Here is a 25,695-nt window from a genome sequence, read left to right on the forward strand (position 1 = left end):
TTATGGACACTACAATATGAATTATCTAACGAAAGTACTCATATCTATAATCTCTTTGTAACTTTTTTTTTCAAATTTTCAGATGTCTTGGTGTTGAAAATGTAGCCCTATTATCAGTCATAGTAGATTCATCTATAAATGCAACAACATTGTCTCTTATCTCCTATGACAGATCCTGTTTGTGCGGACACATAAATTTCTTTCTACTCTTTTTTTCCTTCGTCGTGTGATTTTGATATTAGTTCTGCTTTCTTAACTAATCTAGTTTTGAGTTACTCCTCTCTACTTCTTGTCGCTGTCTCTTTCTACAATCTTTCTTTCTTTCTTTCTCTCTCATTTTTCTTTTAATTTTCACATTGGACTGGACTGAGTTTCTGCCTTTCTTGCCATTTAACCTCTTCTAACCTATTCAGCATTTTTGTGCCTTTAAAGTTTCAGCACTGCAGCTGCCTCATCAGATCAAAACTCTATATCTGAATCACAAATGCACAATGAAATCAGACATACTTCTACTTTATTATAAAGCAATTAAATTGCAATATTGCAATATAAATTTAGATATTATAACCATATGACACAGATGTGCACACATACACATGCCATTGCCCATTCTCTATAAAGCAAAAATGATCATAACTGCCACCAGTAAAAATATACTCAGAGAAGATTCATTCCCTTCATCTGCACATAAAGCTTGTTCATCTGTTAAAGTTTGAAGCAAATCAGGCTAAAACTTTGGGAATCGTTGACAGGATTTTCCCCTATCATACTATATTCCATATAGCAAAAATTATCAAAGGGCCATAACTAAAGTAAACAGTCACAGAAAGAATTTCTCCCTTTACAGTCATCTGAACATCAAGGTTGTTCATCCGTGAAAGTCTGAAACAAATCAGGCTACTAGTGTTGGAGGAGTTGGACACATAAAAATGTTTCTCTATATTCCTTATGATTAAACAGAAACTATCAAAGGGCCATAACTGTAGTAAAATAGTCACAGAAAAAAATTCATCGCTTTAATGTAATATACACATCTTGAGCTTGTTCATCTGTGAAAAGTTTGAATCAGGCTAATAGTGTGGTGAAGGAGTTGGACACAAAAGATTTTTCTAGATATATTTCTGTATAAAAATATCATAGTATTATAACTGTGGTTAAAATAGTCACTGAGAAATTCCTTCTTTTATGGTTATCTACACATCTAGGTTGTTCATCTATGAAAGTTTGAAGCGGAGCAATCTAATGGTGGGAGGAGTTGGACACACAAGATTTTGAACGAACTGATGGATGTACATACATAGAGCAGCAACACTGTATGCCCATCACATAAATATAAAATCTCATCTAAATGAATATACATGTACCTGTCATCACATGGTTTGTACTTAGTACTACTTGAAGAGATTTTTCTTTCATTTGCAAGTTTTTAGATATTACTTTTAATCATAAATACTTGTAAAGATTTATTCACTTGAACTGTAAGATGTATAATAATCCAAACAGAAATTTCAGTAATACTGGTTGTTTTTTTACATTGTTTTAATTTCTGTAGTGTCCGTAACCAAATAACACCGCCCCTCTGAAACATTTTGAAAAGAAACATTATTGTAAGCTACATGAATTTGAATTATCTTAACAATGATGCTCCTGAAGAAATTTGTCTAAGTGAATAAGTGTTAATTATCAATTTCACATCTTTACATTTTTAATATAAATCTGTGCAATTTAGATGATAAACATGATTTTTAGCACTTTTGAACTGTATCTATATTTTTATATCTGAAAATATTTGTCAACAAGTACATATATTGTTTTTTTCTCAATATTAATAAACTTTGAAATGATAATTTTTCATTTTTCTGTAAAAAGATGCAAGTTTTAATTTTTTCAGCTCTGGTTACGGACACTACAGTTTCAAGTAGCATTATTAAATAGACAAAATTTACCTTTTGTAGTGAAATTATTAATAGACTTTATTAAATTTGTCATCAGTGAACCTTCCAAATTGAATAAAGTAGTGATCCTTTATCTCTCATCGCTTCAGTGTTTGCTATGACATCTTTCAATTTCATGTTGCAGCAACAGAAAATGATGCTGTATATAAAGATGCGGCAATAAGGGTTTTCCAATGTGGTTGCAACATCAAAAAGTTGATGAAAAATAAAGTTGATTAATAAACTTGTGAAATCAGTTATTACTTTCATAAGAATAGCTATAAATAAAATTTAAAAAAATGTTTATTTACACCATTGAAAGACAGGTTACGGACACTACAGGGTTTTTGTAGTGTCTGTAACCATATTAGTGGTGCTACAGCAAAAATGTAGTTAACAATAAAGGAAATAGCATAAAAATTTAATGTCAACAGTTAAATTTGATTAGAAAAAATCAATAAAGACTCTCATAATATCTTACAAATCTATAAAATACAATTGGTTACGGACTCTACATCTTTTCATAAAAACCGGATTTTCAATTTTAAAAATTCATACAAATAAATTTCAGAAATACATGATTTTGATTTTTTTTCTTTAAGTACTATTACAACAGAGAAATGATCCTGGACCAAAATATTAAAGAAAAAATAATGTTAACATTGCAATTAATCATTATAACAAAAGGAAGGAATTTCAGTGAAAAACTGCATAACATCTTACCCATTTCACATTTTTCTCGACAGCTTCAACAATTTTCATCCGATCATGATAAATCATACACCAAAATAATTCTTAAAAAATTGTCTTTATGCTGATAACACACATTTACATGGAAATATATAATATCATACCATTATTTTATTTGGAAAATATGGAAAATTCTAAGTGCAACAACATAACGCTTCAAAAATGACTTTTTCTAGATGCGTTTTTTGCCACTGCTTGAAAACTATTTGAGCTAGATCAATAAAATTTGGCACAGAACTTCTTCTTATTTAGTGTTATGAAGTGTAAGTGTTAAATTGCAATAAAGGGTTAGGAAATTTTTGAAAACCATGTATAACAATGCGATATTCTAAATGCTCCCTATATTGTGTTTCACCCGCAACTAATTTAAGTAAAACAGTATGATTTGTCTTTGGTAATAAAAAGCAATAATTGAAAGCAGCTTTTCCTCACAGACTTCTGGGTATAATACGATTATACTCCTGCAACTTTTTGTTGTTCCATGACCGGAAACAAGAGGTCCTGCCAAGTATGTTATGGTGTGTGTAGGCAAGCCACCGGAAGTTCTAGAAGCATTGCTGCAATTTGTAAATTCACGTATAATATGGCGATGTATACGTAGCCTTGATACAGGAAGTACGTCTATGGTTTTGAGGTGTTGGCGTCAATCTTTTAACTGAAGTATAGAGGAAAACTGGACCTGAAAAAGACATTGAAAATTATATAATTAACGTTTTTACTACCAATTACTATCGTCTTGCTGCGTATATGTAACCATGTAAAGATCATAATCAATTTCAAAATATAGCTTGCATTGCTTCACAAAAGCATTAGACAAGTTTAAGCATAGCTCGCATAAGACATTCAATCCTAGCCAAATGAACGTTTGACATTCGACATTAAAACTTCGCGGAATATCGAGCTATCCAGACTTTGACGTTCAACATTCAATTTTTACGTTTTTCAACGGCTCATAATGTTTTTTTTTTTTTTAAAGATGCGGCTTGCCACATTTTTCATTATGGACACAAAATATATCAATCTATTGTTTTAAATCCTATTTCCTTTAATTGCTTTCTCCAATACTTGTCAAAGGTCTGAATATTGATGCAATAACAGAATGTTTTATTCAGTCCATTCTTTTTTATTACCTCCCTTTATAGCTCTTTTTTTAGGCCTAACGGCACTAGGAGACGCTCAAATGAATCACGAGAACAAGCTACCGGAAATATATTCATCGAATCGACCAACACCGGATGTCGGCCTACACGAGAGTTACCGAGACCTGCCAGACGAGCACTAAGTTGATACAAGGCAGTCTAAAAGACAGCTAAATCCCCCGCCAATGCTATTGATAGTGAAAGTATAAACCTTTGACCTTTAGCTGTGATCTTCACCTTGAACTGACCTGGCTGACTCATATATTCTGCACAACGTCTTGATGAGGTGATCATTTGACCCAAGTTTCATGAAAATCCTTCAAGGGAATTAGGAGATACAGAGCTCAAACCTTTGACCTTGAGTTGTGACCTTGACCTTGAATTGACATGGCTGACTCATGAGTTCTTGATAAGGTGTTCATTTAACCCAAGTTTGATGAAAATCCTTTAAGGGGTTTAGAAGATACAGAGTGGACACAAAATGGAAGGCTTAAACCTTTCACCCTAAGTTGTGACCTTGACCTTGAGCCGGCATGGCTGACTCATAAGTTCAGCACATCGCTTTGATGAGGTGATCATTTGACCAAAGTTTTATAAAATTCCTTCAAGGGGTTTAAGAGATATTGAGCGGACACAAAATGAAAGTTTAAAACATTTGACCTTGAGTTTTGACCTTGACCTTGAGCCGGTATGGCTGATTGATGAGTTCTGCACATTGCCTTGATGAGATGATCATTTGACCCAAGTTTCATATGAATCCTTCAAGGGAATTAGGAGCAGGACGACACAAAATGGAAGGCTTAAACTTTTCACCCTAAGTTTTGACCTTGTCCTTGAGTTGACATGGCTGACTCATAGGTTCTGCACATCGTCTTGATGAGGTGATCATTTGACCCAAGTTTTATTAAATTCCTTCAAGGGGTTTAGGAGATATAGAGCGGACACAAAATGGAAGGCTCAAACCTTTGACCTTGAGTTGTGACCTTGACCTTGAGCTGACAAGGTTGACTCGTTGGTTCTGCATATCGTCTTGATGATGTGATCATTTGACCCAAGTTTCAAAAATATCCTTCAAGGGGTTTAGGAGATATGGAGCGGACACGAGTGTTACGGACAGACGGACGGACGGACGGAAGGACAGAAGGACGAATGGAAGGACGGACGGAGACCATTCCTATAACCCCCACCACTTGTGGCGGGGGATTAATAAAAACTATAACTATGTTAAAACATACGAACTTGTAAACTAGTGTTGAAACGCGTTCGTGGTTAAACGTACAGAAGATATATAATTTCATAGGCTTTAAATTATGTTATAATAATGTGCATTTACTTTAAGAGAAGACACTAAACGACTTTTTAAATACCATATTAAATGCAGCTGGTATTTTTTAATGTTGATACAGATTGCTTAGATTTAGATACCTTAAAATCAAAGATATGCGCTCCGCAGTATCAAATGTAAAACAAATTGTGGAACATTCAATGAATAAGTTACTTCCATAAAATCATACGCGTACGTAGACATATTCTTAATGAATGCAGTTGTTCTGGTTCAAGTGTGCGTTTGATGTAATATGCCGGATATGCCGATGTAATTCGCCGGATATGCCTCCTTGGTCCAGTAATTCGCCGGATATGTCTCTTCGGTCCGCTTGATTGTAGTCAATATCAATATAGTGCCATTTCTCCGCCTTGTTAAGGTCATTTCTTATGGCAGATATATGCTTTGTTGGTGTTTAATTGAAAAGAGAAATGTCTGCGGATGATTTTAAGCTTTGATTATATTCTTTTCAAGTAGCTGCTTGGTAAAAGTGGAGGACATTTAGTCTTTTAAGGAAATCTTTAAATTTTATCACTGAGAGAAACTCAAGAAAGAATACAAAATATGTATGATGTGTCTGTGATATATACCAAAGAGCAATCTAATTCTTTTACTGGTATATATATTATTTCTAAGTTAAAAGGGACCAGTTTGATGAAAAAACTACAGTAAAGTCACATGTCCTATGAGGTCAATTTAATGGTGCAAAAGGTTTAAATTAATTTTGAACACGGTTTTTCCAATAATACGTGAGAAACGAGCATACATGTCATTCTTTAAATTAAGCGAAATTTGTTAGTTTAAAAAGGGTATAACTATTAAAACAATACAAGCTACAGTGATGTTACAGACATAATATCGACAAAAAAAGCTAGACTTATTAACATGCAACTTGTCCTGTGAGGTCAGTTGTTGATGCAAAATGTGTGTGTGCAGTTTAAAAGCATTTGTTTAAGTCTTAAGAGAAACCTGCATATATGCAGAACTTATATGGTGCATGGTATTGAGACCGACGCCGACGAAAATCAAGCTTAGGTAACTAAACTACTGTAAAGCGGGTTATATTCGCGGAGGTTTAATTTTCGCTATATTCGCGGTCAACATTAAACTCAGCGATTTTTGTTACCGCCAATATACAGATTTCACCAAGAAAACCGCTCTATTACAAACTTTACTCATCAGCATTATTGACTTGTTTTTTTGTTACTTTAAATTGGGTGCGTCAAATTGCAACGTACGGTGTCAGTGCGTGCAGGGGATACATTCACCACCTTCAGTAATATTTCTAGTTTTATATATAAATAGACGTATTTTGAAGAAATAAATATGATAAAAGATCGACTTGATAAAACTATGAACATCAAAACTGACACATTGTCGATAATTAATGGCTATTTCATGATCTAACAAAGGATGATGACACCAGTTGTTGATAAGTTGATGTCATTTTGAAAAATACCATTCGGAGATATTGAAAATTGCTTTCTATCAATTCATAAAAGTATTTAAATTTTGAAAAGGAAATAAATCTAATTTCTATACTGTTACCCATCATGAAAAAATGGCCGTCTTTCATCATTTCCTTAATTGAAATAATTAAACGCGTTTTACAATTATAAGACCATCACTTAGTCCCTGCGACTATGACCTGGACCATTTTACCTCAAAAATATAAATATTTCGTTTATTGACCACAGACAATTATACAATAAAATTTGACACCAGTGGTCCAAAGTCATTCTCTATTATCGATGTGAAAACATTTTCAATCTCAAGGTCACTGCCAGTGGCACCAGAACAGAAAGAAAATGCCTCTGTACATGTTATACCCTACCCCTAGGTAATCAATGTGAAACCGTTTTCAGTCTCAAGGTCACTGCAATTATGATCTTTGATCTATTAACCCTTTATACAACAGGGGTCACCTTCTGACCACAGGCAATCATCCTTTAAAGTTCTTTATCAAAATGTACGTTTTCAGTCTCAAGAAAATTGCGACATTGACCTTTGACCTATTGACCTTGAAATGTTAAACAAAACGTATCATCTTCTGACCACAGGTAATTATCCTTTGAAATTTGACGCCTATTGGTTATAGTGTTTAAGACTCAGCTGTGACTGAATGTCTTGTAAACACCGGTTCAGTTATCAATGGGAAACCGTTTTCAGTGTCAAGGTCACTGCGACCTTGATCTTTGATCTATTGATATTTAAAACGACTGGGGTCATTTACTGACCACAGGCTATCATCCTATGAAGTCTGAATTCTGTAAGCCGAAGTTATTTTTTTTAGTTACCGATGTGAAACTGTGACATTGACCTTGGACCTTTTGACCCTTGACTCAACAGGTGCCATTTAATGTATACATGTCATCATCCTATGAAGTCTGACGTCTGTAGGTCAGTCTTTCAACAGTTACAAATGTGAAACCATTTTCAGTTTCAAGGTCACTGCTACCTTTACCTTTGACCTACTGGAGCTTAAAAGAAAAGGGATCTTTTAATGTCCACATGCAATCATCCTGTCAAGTTTGACGCCTGTAGGCCAAAGAATTTTATAGTAACTAACGTGAAACCGTTTTCAGTCTCAAGGTCATTGCGATTATGATTTTTAGCCTATTAACCCTTTATACTACAGGGGTCATCTTCTGACCACTGGCAACGATCCTATAAAATGTGTCGCATATAGGTTAAAATCTTTCTCAGTTATTGATCAGGATACGTTTGCAGTCGAAGTTGACTGCGGCCTATAGCTTTGACCTACTGACCCTTAAATACACAGGGTCATCTACTGACCAGAGACACTCATCCTTTAATGTTTGGCGCATTTAGGTTAAAATCTTTTCTAGTTATTATTAGGATACGTTTTCAGTTTCAAAATGTCTGCGACCTTGACCTTTGACCTATTGACCGGTAAAACCACAGGGGTCATCTTCTGACCAAAGGCAATTATCCTATAATGTTTGTCGCATGAAGGTTAATTTTTTTCAGTTATTAATCAGGATACGTTTTCAGTATTAAGGTCACTGCGACTTTGACCTTTGACCTATTGTCCTATAAAACTACAGGGGTCATCATCTGACCACACTCACTCTTCCTTTGGCGAATGTAGGTAAACATCTTTTTCAGTTATTAATCAGGATACGTTTTCAGTCTAAAGATGACTGCGACCTTGACCTTTGACCTATCAACCCTTAAATCTACAGGAGTCATCTTTTGACCTTAGGCAACCATTCTATAAAGTTTGGCACAATTATCTATTAAAGGTTGAATTCTTTTTTCAGTTATTAGTCAGGATACGTTCTCAGTCTCAAGATGACTGTGACCTTGACCTTTGACCTACTGATCCTTAAAACTACAGGGGTCATCTTCCGACCACATGCAATCATCCTATAAAGTTTGGTGCATGTAGGTTAAAATCTTTTTCGGCTGTTAATCATGATACTTTTTTCAGTCTATAGGTCACTGTGACCTTGACCTTTGACCTGTTGACCGGTAAAACAACAGGGGTCATCTTCTGAACTCAAGCAATTATCCTTAGAAGTTTGACGCCTTTTAGGTTAAAATCTTTTTCAGACTCAACTTGAACTGAGACTAAGAATTTTTTGTAAGCATCGGGTCAGTTATCAATGGGAAAACATGTTCATTCTCAAGGTCACTGTGACCTTGACCTTTGACCTATTGACCTTTAATACAATAGGGGTTATTTACTGACCACAAGCAATCATCCTATTAAGTCTGACTTCTGTTGGCCAAAGTATTTTTCAGTTATCGATCTAAAACCGTCTTCAGTCTCCAGGTCATTGTGACCTTGACCTTTGACCTTTTGGCCCTTGAAATGACGGGGTCATTAACTGACCACAGACAATCATCCTATGACATCTGACGTATGTTGACCAAAGTGTTTTAGTTATCCATGGTAAAGAGCGTGTAGTTTTCTTTTGTTCTTAATCGGAAAGAGACGGACAGACAGACGGACGGACCTTCCTACATATGAATATTTATGTGGCTACTCTTTTGTTCTCTCTATTTTTCTTTTAGCCATGTAAGAGAAAAATAGCCACATAAAAGCCTTACCGAATGAATGACATTAAAGAAAAAGTACAGTTACCTACTGTTCCTATAGCCGCCTAAATATGCAAATGTGAGCTCGGACAGACAGACAGACAGACGGACGGACCGTCTTCAGTCTCCAGGTCATTGTGACCTTGACCTTTGACCTCTTGACCCTTGAAATGATAGGGGTCATTAACTGACCATAGACAATCATCCTATGACGTCTGACGTATGTTGACCAAAGTGTTTTAGTTATCCATGGTAAAGAGTTTTCTTTTGTTCTTAATCGGAAAGGGATGGACAGACAGACAGACGGACAGACGGATGGTCCGACTAGTAGATGCAGGCCCGGTGTGGTGCGGGAGTGGAGTGGGTTGGGGGCTTATAAAACTTTAAATATACTCCAATTTCTCAAGATGAAAAATAATAACTATGGTCAATTTGGGAACAGAGATCAATGAACGATTTCTGTTCTCAAGGAAACATTTTTTTACAAAGATGGCCCCTTTTTACATGACGTGGCTCAATTCTATAAAACTGTTAAAATATATATTTAAGTTTAGAATATAATAAATAAAAGCAAATAAAATAACTTACTTGTATATTAATCCATGTATAAGAACGTCCATCCTTTCCTCCGAATTGGCTCCAACAATTAATTTTCCACACGCGATTGACACTATTTTTTTAATTATTTACACATATGTATGTCACAAAAATGTTATATGTCTGTGTGTAAATGTGTGATATGTGTTTTATGAATAATGTTTATATACATTGACACTATATGTCTGAGTTTATATAGTAACTTAACTTTCAACATTTGTTTCAAACACAAACTCCCTCCACCAATCCTCCGTAACTCGGAAATTCTTAGATGAGCGTATATATTGTTTAACGTGTTCAAACTCTGTTTCCGGTTCTATCTTACACGACCAGTCTATTGTTACTGTGACTTTGTGTGAAAGTTTCTCCACTACCTTAACGAGATCACGCAATGTTGAAGCAGACATGTTTACATTATACAAATCAACACTTTCAATATTCGCCATTTCAGGAGGCAGCGACATTTCACCTAGATTGATACTGTGCAACTTCACGTGTTTTACTTGACTATTAACTTTCAATTGTGACACTTCAGGTATCCAGCCCAATTCTAACTTCCTTAGATCTGAATGCTGACTAAAATCTAAACTGAAAGCACACGAACGCCAGTGCTTGGTACAAAATAGGCACCACAATTTAATCTCCGTCATTGTTTTTCTGTTTATATTATAATTCAGAAACTCATTCAGTACATCGTGACTCATCTCGAAATTGTAGATATAAATTGCTTGTAACAGAGAATTATTCTGTAATGTTTCCAACATTTCACGGCTCCAAGAACCCGGAAATCCGAGAGACGATGTAACAGCGACACATTTCGCCGACTTGTCCAACAGTACAGGAAGCCGTGCGTTTTCTTCTTTACCGTAGTAGGATATTTTATTGATCGGGAACAGTTCGTGTAATTCACAACAATCAATAATTTCACGTAAACTACGACCACGGTGTAATGTGTTGATATTTATTGACGCCATGTTATTTTTATTGTGTACCGCGAGCCGTGCTAAATATGTAAAGTATTTTTCTTGTTTATAATCTTCACGAAAGAACAAATCTTGACAGAAAAGTTTGAGTTCCTTATCGCTCGTGTTTTCTTTCATACAAGACATGTACATGTCTTGTATGTCTTTCAGGGGTTTACAGTCCTCATCAGTCGTTAATCTGTATTTGCTCGTTATCTTATCTTCACTGATAACAGAAAGAAATTCCTGTGATATTGAAGTAATGATTTCTACATTCACCATTCCGCTGATGAAAACAAGCACTGTCGACATGTCCAGAATACTTTGCAAACTTTTGCATTTGTTTAGAACAATGTTTTTGACATCACTTTCATTTTGACAGCTAATGTACAATGCACAAAAAAATTCTTGCACTGTTTTGTGCGAAAACGAAAATTTCGAAATTTGTTTTGTTAGTGTCTTTTCTGTACTTTGTGTTAACATTCCGGAGTTAAGACTTAATTTCAAATACTCTGGGGTTAGATGTTTCTCTGTCACTGACCGGCTAAACACAAGGGTGCTTTCTTTGTTTTCACTGAATAACGTTTCAAATGCTAATTGTCCTAAAGCTTGCAGAAATGTGTAGTGTTCCTTACAATGTTCATGTTCACTGAAACACTGTGGGATATCACTCTGGGACTGTTCGCGCGGCTGTTGCATGTCGGGATATTTTTCAAACGTTCGTTTAAGGAGCAGTTCAACAGTCTGACAATATAACTCAGTTCTAGATGCTCCTAGCTCTATTCCATCACACCATAAAACACAAAGATACATCAGTAAGAGCGGAATAGTTTCCAAATCCGAAATACCCCTATCACTGATAGCGCGATCAAACTCTTGAATATGTTTTTCTATGTCAGTTTTACCACATAACAGTGAGATCACAGTCCTTTTTAAACTTTTAGAAGACGTTTTACTAAGTCCAATAAGTTCCAACTTTCGCTCTATTTCACTTGCACTTATCTTACTAACGCCCAACTTCCACGGTCTAGTTGTTGTGAGAATTGTACATTTCCTCCTAGCTTTCCTGTGTGGAATGTCACTTTTTGCATGTGTGAATTCGTCCAATCCATCCAATATTATCAGGCACCTTTCCTTAGAAAGAATGTTTTCAAAATCACTAGTTGAAATAGTGTGTGCTAGATAATTAATTATTTGTTTTTTGATCATCTCATCAATGTCCCATTCTTCGGAACAATCACGTAGAGACAACAAAAACACAAAGTCAAAATCCGACATTGTACTAATGTCTTCCTTCTTAAAATGTTCATCTTCGTTTGGGATACAGTTTTTGGCTTGACACCACGTTAAAACGAGCCGTTTACTTAATGCTGTTTTCCCAAACCCGGCATCCGCAGTAAGGTAAATTTTGTGACATGGTTCTTTTTCCTTGTAGAAAACATCATGCAATGACGTAACCTTTGATCTAATTTCTTTGCCACCTCCACGCGCCCTCTGAATTTCCACTGACTCTATGTCTGGCATGACGTAAAACTTAAGGAGAGGCGTGTCCTTTTCTTCCATTAAAGGTGACATCGGTAGGGTATGGTGCCTTTCCCTGTAGAAATCTATCAAATCTTCCTTCAGGACTGAAATATAAAAAGAAACGTCGTTTGTTATTTAAAATACAGATCCATTTTCTACAAGAACACATATACAGCCAGTCCACATAGTTTTTGTGTAAAGGGTAAACATAAGTAAACTGTTGTTGATGTATGGAGTGCAGAGTTTATTATCCTTATCATTATACAGTTGTCCGTCGTCGCTTATTGTTGTCTGCAATACATTATTATATCACACAATGGGCTATGATAAATGTAAAAAGGTAAAGGTCTTGTTTATCGGCCAATTTGGCTTATCAGACACCTTTATTGTGCGTACCAATTAACTCCCAACTCCTACCGCTATGCCAGGCGCCAGGCGGATAGAAGTCGGTTACCATTCATTTAACTAGCTCGAGGCTAACGAACCGGCCTTTTCGGAACGATTCCCTTGGCAAGCATCCCCCGGAAGAACGCTCAAATTGGGTTGAACCTTCGACCTCCCGTTCATGAGGCAGACACCTTAACCACTGGGCCACGATGACCGATACGACCGTATATTAAACTTTTGGATAGTTGACATTTTATCACAACTTACAATATGTAATGCTTATATGTACTTATATATATATATGTATTGTATGATCAAGTTTACGTTTACTTAAGTAAACGGAGATAATTATATCTTGCTGAAATTGGCGGCTTAGCGGCCTTTCGGCCTGAAGTTGGCATCCTAGCGGCATGAAGTTAGCGGCCTGTAGGTAAAAGAGCTAAAATTGAAAATCCGCGACTAGCTGCTGATTAAAATAAGTTACAACTAAATATCTAAAAGTTAAAGATCAATAAAACACCTCTTTGTAAATGATTATTCTTGGCAGTCAGGCCTAAAAACTTACTACAGGCTTGGCAGCCTAAAAACTGAGTTCAGATGGAAAACGACTACAATCATAAAAGTTTAACATTGCTTTTTTTTTAATTTCCCAAATATCTTTTCCAACAGTTTGCCTTGCAATATTTCAAAGTTCAGCAACATTTTCTATTAAGTTTTCAAGTTTTCTTTATATGTATCTTAATTTCAAAATTATTACTTTATGATTATAAAGACAAAAGGACAAAAGACTGCCGGGCTGTTTGGCCGCCTGACCGCCAGAATGGAATATTCAGAGTTATGAAAATTTTATTTTATTGTGTTTCATTTAGCATGAATAAACCATGAACACGACTGTTTCTTAATTTCTTTGTAATAATTACACTGTAATAATAAGCTGTGCAAACTCTCAATGTATATCTCTCTAAATTTTTCAACATGCATTTAGTACTTATTGAGCTAGGTCACCATAGTGTTAAGCCCATTTGCCGCTACTTCTGGCAGCTAGATCGCTAGGGCGTCCACTACTCACTGCAAGATAAAACTGGATGTTGTTGTTCTTTTGTTTGATTTTTTGTTCGAACTAGTTTAAATAAATAATATTTTTATGATAACGAGATATACTTGATCCAGGTGTGCATTAATAGTACATAGCAGTTAAGGGGAAGGTAATCCAGACTAAAAATTGAAATGTTTTAAGGCCTACACGATGTGATAATTAACATACGAACTGCACACTGGGGAATGTTTTTCTACAATGGAGAATTTGATTCGCAAAACTAACAATTCAAAGTATACTAAGAAATTTCGGCAAATAGGTTACAGTAAATCACAGACACTTGGGGTTCGGACCCTCCCCCATTCTTCTCCGCCCCTGATTAAGTTTAGCCAATATTTTTTAGCATTTTACCATGTATTGAGCATAGGTGACGATCATAAAATGCATTTTGTAACATTTCAGCATGTTTTAAATAATGTATTTTTGACCATCAATGCTCTCAATATTACAAGATTTGAAACACCGCACGAACACTAGGGAAACAATAGTCAATTAAACTTTTAAATGAACCCCTACCAATGGATCACTGGTATCAATCAACGGGTCTGTTACCATTCTGTCAAATAACACCGGTCCCGACAACTTCATTTGTATTCCGACGAGAAATCAGTATATATTATAAATCAATCAATCGAAATTCTGTGGAACACTTCCTCGCGAATATGTAATGCTTATAGTCTAAGCAATCTCAATAAATGAAGTTAATTTTAAAGCCTCAGCTATGTTGGGCCATATCTTTTGTAAATTATATTCTTCAAACTCCTATACACAGCACTTTCTGGACGTGTGAAAAGTGTGAATTGAATTACTTTTCTCACACGAGTTTCTACGAGAAATATTGTATCTAATATTGAATATTGTACCTAAAATGTGAACCGTTTCCTGTTATTTTATATCCAAAATCATATGCAAAGAGGATGAGTTATTCAAAACAAGTATTATGTGTAATCAACTGATTTCTAAAATTAGAAAATACATTTTTATCAAAACTTTTGAAAATATGCGTATTTCCAACTGCTATAAAACTGTCGTAAGCACGATTTATGTTTCACTTCATCAACTGTCCGAGTAAATAAAACAAATTTTATTTTAGGTTTGCACCAATTTTGCAGCAGACATTTTAATGGCACTGTTTCAGTCCCAATTCCATGTCCTTTCCCTACGCGAAAAAGTTAAAATTCTTGCTATGTTGCTCCTCCCGTAAAATCAACATACCTTTACTCCAAATCTACTGCTTGAAAAACATAAACCCTTTTATTTATGTTTTTACTCTCCATCTTCTGACTGATCACGCCATAACCAGCGTTCCAAATGAAATAAACAGCAGATTTATAAATAGCAATGCATGTCAGGTGTCAACAGACAAGGAAAACAGAAAATTACTCTTCAGGTCATGTGTACTATGTTGAAATCTAATAAAAAATATTTTCATTAACTTCCTACATTTGCGTTTAAAATCTCTTGTAAAATTATGATCTTATTAGTATGACTTCAAACACGTACGGAGAAGATTTTAGCTTGTCACATAGTCGCTTCCGTAAACTCTAGGTTGTGTTTATGTTTGCATGCTGCACAGGATTTTCCCGTGTTGATAAAGAAGTTATTGTAACAGTACAAAAGTCTGCAATATTTTGATTTTGCCAGGCCTGGGTACCACGAAGGGCTTGTGCCGAGTGTGATCGGGTCTGGCTAAATCTACGAGAGCCGAATGCATCATTGCAGCTAGATCAGGCACTGCTTAAACCTTACCCTGCCAAATTTCTAAAATGAACTTATCCATCACTGGACAATACCATTAACTGTTAAAATAGGGGTATTACAAAAAAGATATTGAACTGAATAGCGAACAGTGCAGATCTTGATCAAACTGCACGGATTTCGCAATCGTGTGCAGCATGATCAGGGTTAATGACCCTTTTTACAAACATTTATCACTTTTACTGTGATATTAGCCAAAATGGACTGTAAGTTTAGACAAATACGGCAGTTTTTTTGTTGGTTTTTTTTTTAGTTTTTTTATTATTTTTTTATTTTGACACCCACATGGAACGTCGCAAGTAAAACAGATAGTGCAACCTTTGAAAAGTTTCCGTATCCGGCGGGAGTTGAATACAAGAATGTTGGAACGACGCTTTAGTTCCCCCATTGAGAGAAAAAAAAATCCAAAATGGAAAAGAAACACTCCTGTGAAATTCGGACCGAGATTATAATTCCAACATTTAAAAAAGTTAAAAACAACATATCTAAAAACATGGGCATATTACTTTCGTATTAAAATTATGCTTCAACATCTACCAACATATCCGTATATGGTTCAGGTTGGTACCCGGGATGTAGAAACTCGAATAAAAGTCAAAATCTTACGTAGTGTCAATATCTACTGAGATTCTATAGTTCCATGTATTACCTCTTCTGATAACCATGGCCAACTACGGTACTCGAACATCGTGTTACTTTGTAGTCAGGACCCACACTTAGTCGACGATGCATAAAACGTGTACACGTTTTGGCTAAACAGGATTCAACTGGGTCTAAAGCCTTCCAGACATGATAAAAAGCATTATTTTCTATGTTGGAGGCATACTTGTAGCCATATATGACACGTCTGACCTCTAGGGCTATCCTAGGTACTAAAACGTGGTCTCAATCGACAGCCAGGACATACACCTATACAACCATGTAGGATATATGTATATTTCTTTGACACAAAAGCTCGAATCCGGTCGAAAATCTCTTAGCCATGGTCAAAATACGAAGGTAGAAGACAATACGGTGCGCAGCTCTTATTCGACCCTACATACCTGCACGACCATGTTTGATACATGTATATATCATGGTCATAGGGGTTCTAACCGAGTTTAAAGCCTTCCAAACATGGTCAATCCTTTAAACACTTTCCGGTGACCTTAAATAGCCTGCCTTGGCCCTCGGGTAAGTCAGATACTCAAACTTAGTCTCATTCGATAGCCAGGACTCATACCTATATGAACATGTATAATATAAGTATATTTCTTTGGCATAAGAGATCGGACCTGGTCAATTATCTTTTAGACATGGCCGTCAAATACGAAGTGTACACACTGAGTGTTTTAAATAAAAACATCTTAATATTAATCTTATACACGGCAGCAAACAAAGAAAATGAATAAGATTAAAGTATCTTCATAATTACAGTTGATATTGACTGGCACATATAAATTTACTCCAATAATTTCGGGTATTTTCGTTTGTTTATCCAATATTCACATTCTAAAAATGAGCCGCGCCATGAGAAAACAAACATAGTAGTTTTGCGACCAGCATGGTCAAGATCAATGATGTTCGCTTTCAAAACATTTTGCAATTAGAAAAAACGTAAGCGAACAGATGGATCATGACCAAATGCAAAGCTACTATTTGGTTTTCTCATGGCGTGGGTGAAGTAGAAAGTTTTTCAGACTTTAGCACACGTTACTACAGGTTCGAAGTAACTTCAGACCATTTTTTCAAAATTCTATAAAATGTTATTTCATCGACATTACTTTTATTCTTACATTATTTCATATAACATATTTCACGAAATTTGAAATGTTTTCTCTTGTAGAATTTATTTTCTGGAAACGCTGGTAACAAGAGATTTGTCAGTTTTCAAAGATTTATCGGGTTAGGCAATTACAATCTCTCGGCAGATGTTATAACAGGAAAAACATGCGTTATCCCTATATTATAACCTCACCGACAAAATGAAAGCATTTGTTGTTATTTTTGCTGTCGAACTCAACTGCTGTCAAATACTGACAACTGAACACACACTATATCATAAAAATGAAATAAAAAATAACATTAGTAGTAGTTATAATAAGACAAGCATTCATTGCACCATGATAGTTTAAGAAACGTCACCCTAAAATAAAATGGCAAAATGAGTGTATCTTGTTGCAGAGTACTTCTCTAACAAGTAGTAGCTAAGGTAATAGACACGTGATGACATTCGGCAATTGTCGTTCGATTCCGTATTCTCCGAATGCTATTTCGTTATTATTCGGCTGCTTACGTAGTTTATACGAGCAACCATCAGCAGAATGCCGAATTCTCTTACGTAAAATATGTTACTGTGCGGAAAGTACCGAGTGTCAGTACGGATCCAATACCGAAATTGAATTATCCAGCAACTTTACATTCGTCACGTACAAGAAAAGGTCCTACTCTTGATATTGGATACCGTTCAGCAAGTTTATATTGTCAGTTGGATTTCCGGAACAATTAAACACAATGCGGATAATAACGTGACCTTGCGAGTTCCTTCAAAGAATACATTTCTTAATTCAGTCTCAGTCTTTAACTGTTCAGATCATCCTTATTCATTTATATATTGAAAACATCAGTACTCATACGAAATACGGATTTCCTTGTTCTTCTTTTTGTCATGAATCCCTCTCGTCTTTTTTCCCTGAAAGTCGAAAGTGTTTTGTATGTTGTACAGCAAGAGAATTCATTGGAAGAATTCGCTGTATATATCAGCTGTTTTGCAGGAAAGCGGCATAGCAGACGTAAAAATGTTTAAGCACACCTTTATCAGTAGAATTAGAACACATCCGCAGGTTAATATATAATGAAAGATATTTACATAAAGAGGGGCTGATGTAGACAATTCTTTGATGCATAAAACGAGCGTTTTAACGAACATTTTGATCATATCCTTCACAAGTTACACGTTTTTAAATTTACGTTTTTAATTTCTACAAGCGATCGGTTAATATATTATTTCTTTGTTGTTTTTTTTTTCTTTTTTCTTTTTTTTCGTTTTTTAAGAGCATTTGGGGTTGCATGTTTTACATTGATGGAAATCTATTACCTTGTACTTACTCTTCATTATCACACAGACATCCTTGAAACTTAGATTAATTTAGATTTTTCCGTTTTTACTTCTTGCTTTGCAGTGAAATTCTGAAATTTATCAGTGAAATTTAAATTGAGTTTCATGCAGTGCTGTTAGAAACTCTTTTCTCCATCGTTTCCAGAAATTGTCAAGAAGCGTAGATAGTAATTGCTGCAGAATGTGTTCTTCAGAAAATAATCTGGATGGGTTTTCAAAGTCGAAGGCAGTGGTGTAATACGCATTATCAACATTTAGTAACATCTGGACAGCTTTACCTATTATTAAAGTCAATAAAACCAATATCAGCGCTACGTAACACATTCGTCGATTTCCGTACTAATTGTTGGCGTTGTTGTTGTATTAACACGGTGGAAAATTGATAACTAATAGCTTGTAACTTTATCTGATGCATTTAAAGGCAAATGATGTACCTGAATGGAGTTTTAATTGATATTAAAGTGAAAAGCGGAAGAAGTCGAATATGTATAATACTTTATTAATTGTCAAAGAAAAGTAATATTTAAGAATATGAATATGTTATCTAACATATTTAGAAAGCGTCACATATTATACATTTAACACATACATTTACTCTCCGGACTATACATGTACGAAAAATAAGTAATTGCTTAGCTAAGTCTGTATTTCAAATATGCACCACCTACCGATTTTCAACGGACTATTATGAAATTTTCACAAAGTAAAGTTTTCGATATTTCCGGCTGACTGGTATTATTCAGGTCTCTGTTATTCTCCATTTTACGGCTGTAAATCTTCAAACATGACCACAAACGTCAGTTTTTTCCGCAGAGTGCAAAAAGACTTACTTAAAAGACGATATAAAGACAGAAGAAAGTGATATACATATATTGCAAAACCAATAATTCATAAATACTTATAACTTATAGTAAGTGGGGTAACACATTTTTTATGGCCCAGCTTAAACAACACTGACCGGATATGGCAATATTATAATACACAGTGAAATTATTCTAAAAGTAATTATATGCAATCTTGGGACTAAAATGAATAAAAGATCACGCAAGTTTTAAACGAATATTTTTTTTAAAAAAAGGGTACAAAAATAGCCATTAAAGGCACTATTCATCAGATCGTTCGACAAGAAAGTAGTAAAGTAATTGTTTGTGCGAAGACAGTATAACCTCATTTGACCTTTTGACCCTTGGTCAGGACTGGTCAATGCCGGACAATTTAAAATCCACAGGTTTTAAACCCAGTAAAAACCTCTGATTTAACTAAAGATGATTTAATTAAAGATGATTTAAAATGAAGAAAACATATGTCTTTATTTAAAAATAGTTTCCACTTAAAAACTTTAAACACTACACCGAGAGACAAAATGTAGTTTGACCTAATATAACATACAGGAAGTAAAATATAATGTGGTTGAATTTAGACCACATTTATTTTCTGTTTAAATCACTCTTTTACTTCCTTGTTTTGTAATCCTTCTACATAGATAAAACAACTGTTAAAGACATTAGAAATGACACAAAATGTACACAATACCAATAAATACATTAATAATTATCCATGAAACAAGAAAATTTCAAACCACCAAATGGTCAATTAAGTATGACAAGTTATGTAAAAACCAGTTTGGATTCCAAAAGGGGAAATCAATTATGGATTGTATTTTTATTTTGCATTCTGTTATAAACAAGGTGTTGGATTCAGGTGGCAAGTTATATTGCTGTTTCATTGATTATGAACGTTGTTTCGATAAAGTGGACAGAAGTCTGCTGATGTATAAATTGCTTGCAGAAAATGTTCACTGCAAAATGGTTAAAGCCTTAAAGGCAATGTATTCAACTGTAAAATCATGTGTGCAATATAATCATTGGCAGTCAGATTTCTTTGAGTCACATGTCGGTTTGAAACAAGGCGACCCGTCATCTCCATTACTTTTTATGTTTTTTGTGAATGATCTAATGAATAATATAAACTCGGATTTAAATGATATATTTACTATAGAGGAAATGAAGTTATTCCTTCTACTCTATGCTGACGATCAGGCAGTATTTGCTAGGTCTCCAGACAGTCTGCAAAAGTTGTTGAATGATATTGAAAATTATTGCAATGCCTGGGGCCTTAGAATTAATACAGCAAAAACTAAAATCATGATATTTGAGAAGGGGAGATTAACACATCATGACTTTTATTTATATGGTTCTAGCTTGGAGGTAGTAAACAGTTTCAAGTATCTGGGTGTTAGCCTGTATAGAAATGGTAACTGGTATAGGAGTCAGAAAGACATAGCTAAACATGCATCATATGCATTAAATGGTTTATTCCAAATATTCAAATCAATTGAATTACCAAATTCACAAAAATGTAAGCTTTTTGATGCATTAGTGTCTTCTATTCTACATTTTGGAGGTGAACTGATTGGTTCATACCCATGCACAGACTTGGAACTTGTTCACACTAAATTTCTAAGAAGAATCTTATTAGTGAAGCGTTCAACAAATACCGCGGCTTTGTATGGTGAATTAGGTAGGGTACCGCTTGTTATTATCCGTAAGGTTAGAATGATCAAGTACTGGCTCAAAATTCTAAAGTCACCACATGATAGTTTAATATATAAAACCTATGAAATGTTAAGGTTAGATGCAAATGCGTCAAGATCTTATAATGGTAGAAACTGGGCCTTTCAGATAAAACAACTATTGCAGGAACATGGGTTCAGCAATGTTTGGGACAGCAATGTACATGAGGGTATAAATTTTCTCATGATAAGACAGAGAATATTTGATATGTATCATCAACAATGGTATGCTAGTATAAATAACTCCAGTAAACTGAAAACATACAGTGTATTTAAACATGACTTTAATTTTGAAAGTTACTTGGACAATATAGCTATACCTAAATTTAGAATAGCACTTTCAAAGTTTAGAGTTTCTTCACATGAATTATCAATAGAAACTGGAAGATATTATAATATACCACAGTCTGAGCGCAAATGCCGTTGTTGCTCGATGAATGTAGTTGAAACAGAGTATCATTTTTTGCTGGTGTGTCCTTTTTATAGAGACCTTAGGAGAAAGTTTCTTCGGCCATATTTTTGTCACTGGCCAACTATGAATAAATTTGATATTTTGATGTCTTCAGAACAAAAGTTGGTTCAGTTACATTTAGCAAAATACATATACTTTGCTGGAGAAAAAAGAAAAACACTGTAACTTGAATGTTGGTGAAAATACAATTCATACATGTTTAGGGATGTGCATCACTGTGAATGTTAAAATGATCTATCGATGCCTCTGTATTAACTCTCACCAACATATGTGGCTATATATATATATATATAACATATTGTGGCTATAAACACTATAACATGTTTAATGCTAATAAAATCTTTGTATTGTATATTGTATTATTGATTAAAGAATGTAAGAGTAATAATTAAAGTTGACCGAATCGGAGATCAGAGAGCCCGAAAACTTCGTAAACAGCGATAATTAACTTTCGAATTACAAACCTAATTAGCTTTACCGGTCAGTCGGCGCGTGGCGTGATTGTTTGTTTGATTGTTTTTCAACAGTATTTCAGTCATGTAACGGCGGGCAGTTAACCGAACCAGTGTTCCTGGATTTCGTACCAGTACAAACCTGTTCTCTGCAAGTAACTGCAGTCCACCCGCTTAGCTCAGTAGGTAAAGCGTCAGTCTACGGATCGCGGGGCCGTGAGTTCGATCCTCGGGCGGGGCGCATGTTCTCTGTGACTATTTGATAAACGACATTGTGTCTGAAATTATTAGTCCTCCACCTCTGATTCATGTGGGGAAGTTGGCAGTTACTTGCGGAGAACAGGTTTGTACTGGTATAGTTTCCAGGAACACTGGTTCTAAAGGTCAACTGCCCGCCGTTACATGACTGAAATACTGTTAAAAATGGCGTTAAACCCAAAACAAACAAAGCATGTAAGCAATGTCCTGTCTCACGTCTGCCAAACTTCTCCCAATTTTTCAAAACTTCTCCCTATTTCACCAGGAGGGAGAAGTCACTTCTACCTAATTTTTCCAGGTGTGCCCGCCCGCTTAGCTCAGTAGGTAAGAGCGTTAGTCTACGGACCGCTGGGTCGCGAGTTCGATCCTCGGGCGGGGCGTATGTTCTCCGTGACTTTTTGATAAACGACATTGTGTCTGAAATTATTAGTCTTCCACCTCTGATAATTCATGTGGGGAAGCTGGCAGTTACATTCGGAGAACAGGTTTGTACCGGTACATAATTCAGGAACACTGGTTAGGTTAACTGCCCGCCGTTACATGACTGAAATACTGTTGAAAAACGGCGTTAAACCCAAAACAAACAAACAAAAAATAATTTTCCAGGCTAAGGTATTCCCTGCACTGTGGTCAGGATTCATGCTGGTCGGAAAGCCACTATGTTGGTTTTCTCATGACGCAGCTCTCTTGATGAATAAACTTACTGATACCTGCTATTTACTAAAGATATTTATGTGCAAACAAAATTTTGATTTGAAACAAGATTTTAGAAAAGCATTGGTTCCTTAGTAAACTGTTTTAGTGACTGATGAAGTGTAAATTCCAGATTAAGCAAAAATATAAAAGAAACAATAAGCTTTTGAACAACAGAAATGAGTTGTTGTTGAGCTTGCTTGCGATGGGCTACTAGCTGGACTTAGTCGTTATTTTGGCGTGTTGGTGTGACAGTGTGTGTGCGTCTGTGCGTCCGGACTACTAGCTGGACTTAGTCGTCATTTTGGCGTGTTGGTGTGACTGTGTGTGTGCGTCTGTGCGTCCGGACTACTAGCTGGACTTAGCCGTCATTTTGGCGTGTTGGTGTGACAGTGTGTGTGCGTCTGTGCGTCCGGACTACTAGCTGGACTTAGCCGTCATTTTGGCATGTTGGTGTGACAGTGTGTATGCGTCTGTGCGTCCGGACTACTAGCTGGACTTAGTCGTCATTTTGGCGTGTTGGTGTGACTGTGTGTGTGCGTCTGTGCGTCCGGACTACTAGCTGGACTTAGTCGTCATTTTGGCGTGTTGGTGTGACAGTGTGTGTGCGTCTGTGCGTCCGGACTACTAGCTGGACTTCCGTCCGAATTTGTCCAATCATAATTTTTACATGCATCTTGTTTATATTTAGCAAGAATGTTTATACCTAAGTGAGAAGATGTGACATGCATAAACCCCACGTTCCTATCTCAGAGGTCAAGGTCACAGTTGGGGGTCAGATTTAAAATTGAAGTTCTTCTTCATGCATGTTTGGATTTTGATGTAACTTGGCATGAATATTCATCTATGAATTTGCAGGTGACACTGCAGTTAAGTGCTTTTGCTTTCTGTTCCTAATTGCCAAAAACTGACAGAGTGTTTAATTAGTATGTTCTTTTAGCTCAGTTTTAGTGATTTTAACCAGTGTGACTGAAGTATTTCTAGTTTTACAAAAGAACTGAAGGTTTAAAAAATGCTGCACAGAAGACCTAAAAGTATTTACGAAGAAATGATTTTCTCATCCTATTTCAAAATGATTGAAAAGGTAATTTCATAAACTTGCATTTGGTTGAAGAATTTAAATTTGGAGTAATCTCATGATTTTTAATTTCTTGAAATAAACTAGATGGAGTACATGTAGGCATAACTATACATTTTCACTTTTTCAATATAATGTGTATACATTTGTTTTGAATTCTTCTGATATTGTATTTTCAAGTTTTACATTTTTTGCTAAATCCTATCCATATTTCAATGTAAGAATGCTTCTTACACCATGTAGGAAGAGGTCTTGGGTCAAGTCCCAGTGGAGAGTATTTTACTTCTGGGTATAAACAAATTGTAGACTGGACAAAAACATACCTCCTCTGCATAAAAAGTGACTTAAAAGGAAATGTAAAAATTATAGTATTACCCCCACCCCTAATATACCAAAGTCAAAAGCTATACAATAAAAATGCTTTTAAATGTTTGTATTTTTATATTCAACAATGATATTGTTTACAGATAATAAATACATATTGAATTGATTTCACAAAGGTTACGTTTAACTTAATACCTGCTGTGCGAGCTTTGAATTTTCAGTTCAGTTTTGTTAAAATCTACTTCTTGATTACTATTCAAGATACTGCTGTGATATGTCATAGGATGGTGATATATAATTACTGAATGTAAAAGGCAAGCGCATGCGTTCCTTCACCAAAAGTAAAGTTCACATATATGGTTCAATGTCAAACTTTGTGTGCATTTGTACACTAGAAAAGGTTCCCCTGATATTTAAACATAATGTGTACAATCTATGTTGTTCAGAGACAATCGATCCTCCAGTACTTTCAGTGCTTTGATTAATAATGTCAAAGTAATGAATGATACCACAGAGACTCAGTTACCGCGCAAACGTAAAAGCAAAATTATCTTGTAACTACGTAATTCTGTGTATTTTGATGTTTTCGGCTTTAATGTTTGATTTGTAATACCTATTTTTCCGCTTCCATTGTTAAGTTTGACTTGGTTATTACACAATAACTTTAATATCTAAAACGATTCATGTTTCGGTTAAAAACATGATATTTTGAAATTAATGTCATATTGTGAAAGAACATCGTGATCTATATGTCTGAATGTAGAAATCAAACGCACTGAGTCTTACCTCAGTGACTATATATCGAAGGTCATGATGTCAGACAGTGCTGAAGCGTTTACTTGTATGATAGCTTGAGAACTATTTTCTCACGATTTATGCTGAACAACAGACCACTAACTCAAGTGTCATCAAGCTTTTATGACATAGACCCAATGCCATCGCCACCCCGAATCTGCGGTCGGACACTGGCGTAATTTCCGTATAACATCATTGCTTTAGACTTTGAAAAATCATTCAGATTTGAATAAAAATCGGGCAAAATTATTAGTAAGGCTATTTGACCATTTCTGAAAACGACGGAGAATGGAGTATTTAACAGCACTGTGTGAGAGTCACCTTAACTTTTACAGAAAAGCAAAAAATAAGCACGAAAAGTTCTAAATTAATCCAACTTACTAGGATGTTATTGTGACAATAAGTAAGTACAAAAACA

General features: G+C 35.3%; 1 protein-coding gene across 4 annotated transcripts in view; it reads right to left on the minus strand.

The window, feature by feature from the left end:
• The window catches only part of LOC123540684 (NACHT, LRR and PYD domains-containing protein 3-like), a 244,067-nt gene extending 229,556 nt beyond the window's left edge, over nt 1-14,511 (minus strand). For 3 of the 4 annotated variants that reach the window (XM_053526108.1, XM_053526107.1, XM_053526106.1), the window contains exon 1: nt 9,801-14,511. In XM_053526108.1, the coding sequence (XP_053382083.1) occupies nt 10,013-12,346 (2,334 nt within the window). In that variant the 5' untranslated portion in view covers nt 12,347-14,511 and the 3' untranslated portion in view covers nt 9,801-10,012. Of the gene's footprint in view, nt 1-3,048; nt 3,364-9,800 lie in introns of those variants that run through there. The other variant, XM_053526105.1, reaches the window with a different exon arrangement.
• Between the last annotated feature and the right edge of the window lie 11,184 nt (nt 14,512-25,695).

This window comes from Mercenaria mercenaria, chromosome 16 (assembly GCF_021730395.1).
Source record: "Mercenaria mercenaria strain notata chromosome 16, MADL_Memer_1, whole genome shotgun sequence".
Classification (NCBI taxonomy): Eukaryota; Metazoa; Mollusca; class Bivalvia; order Venerida; family Veneridae; genus Mercenaria; species Mercenaria mercenaria.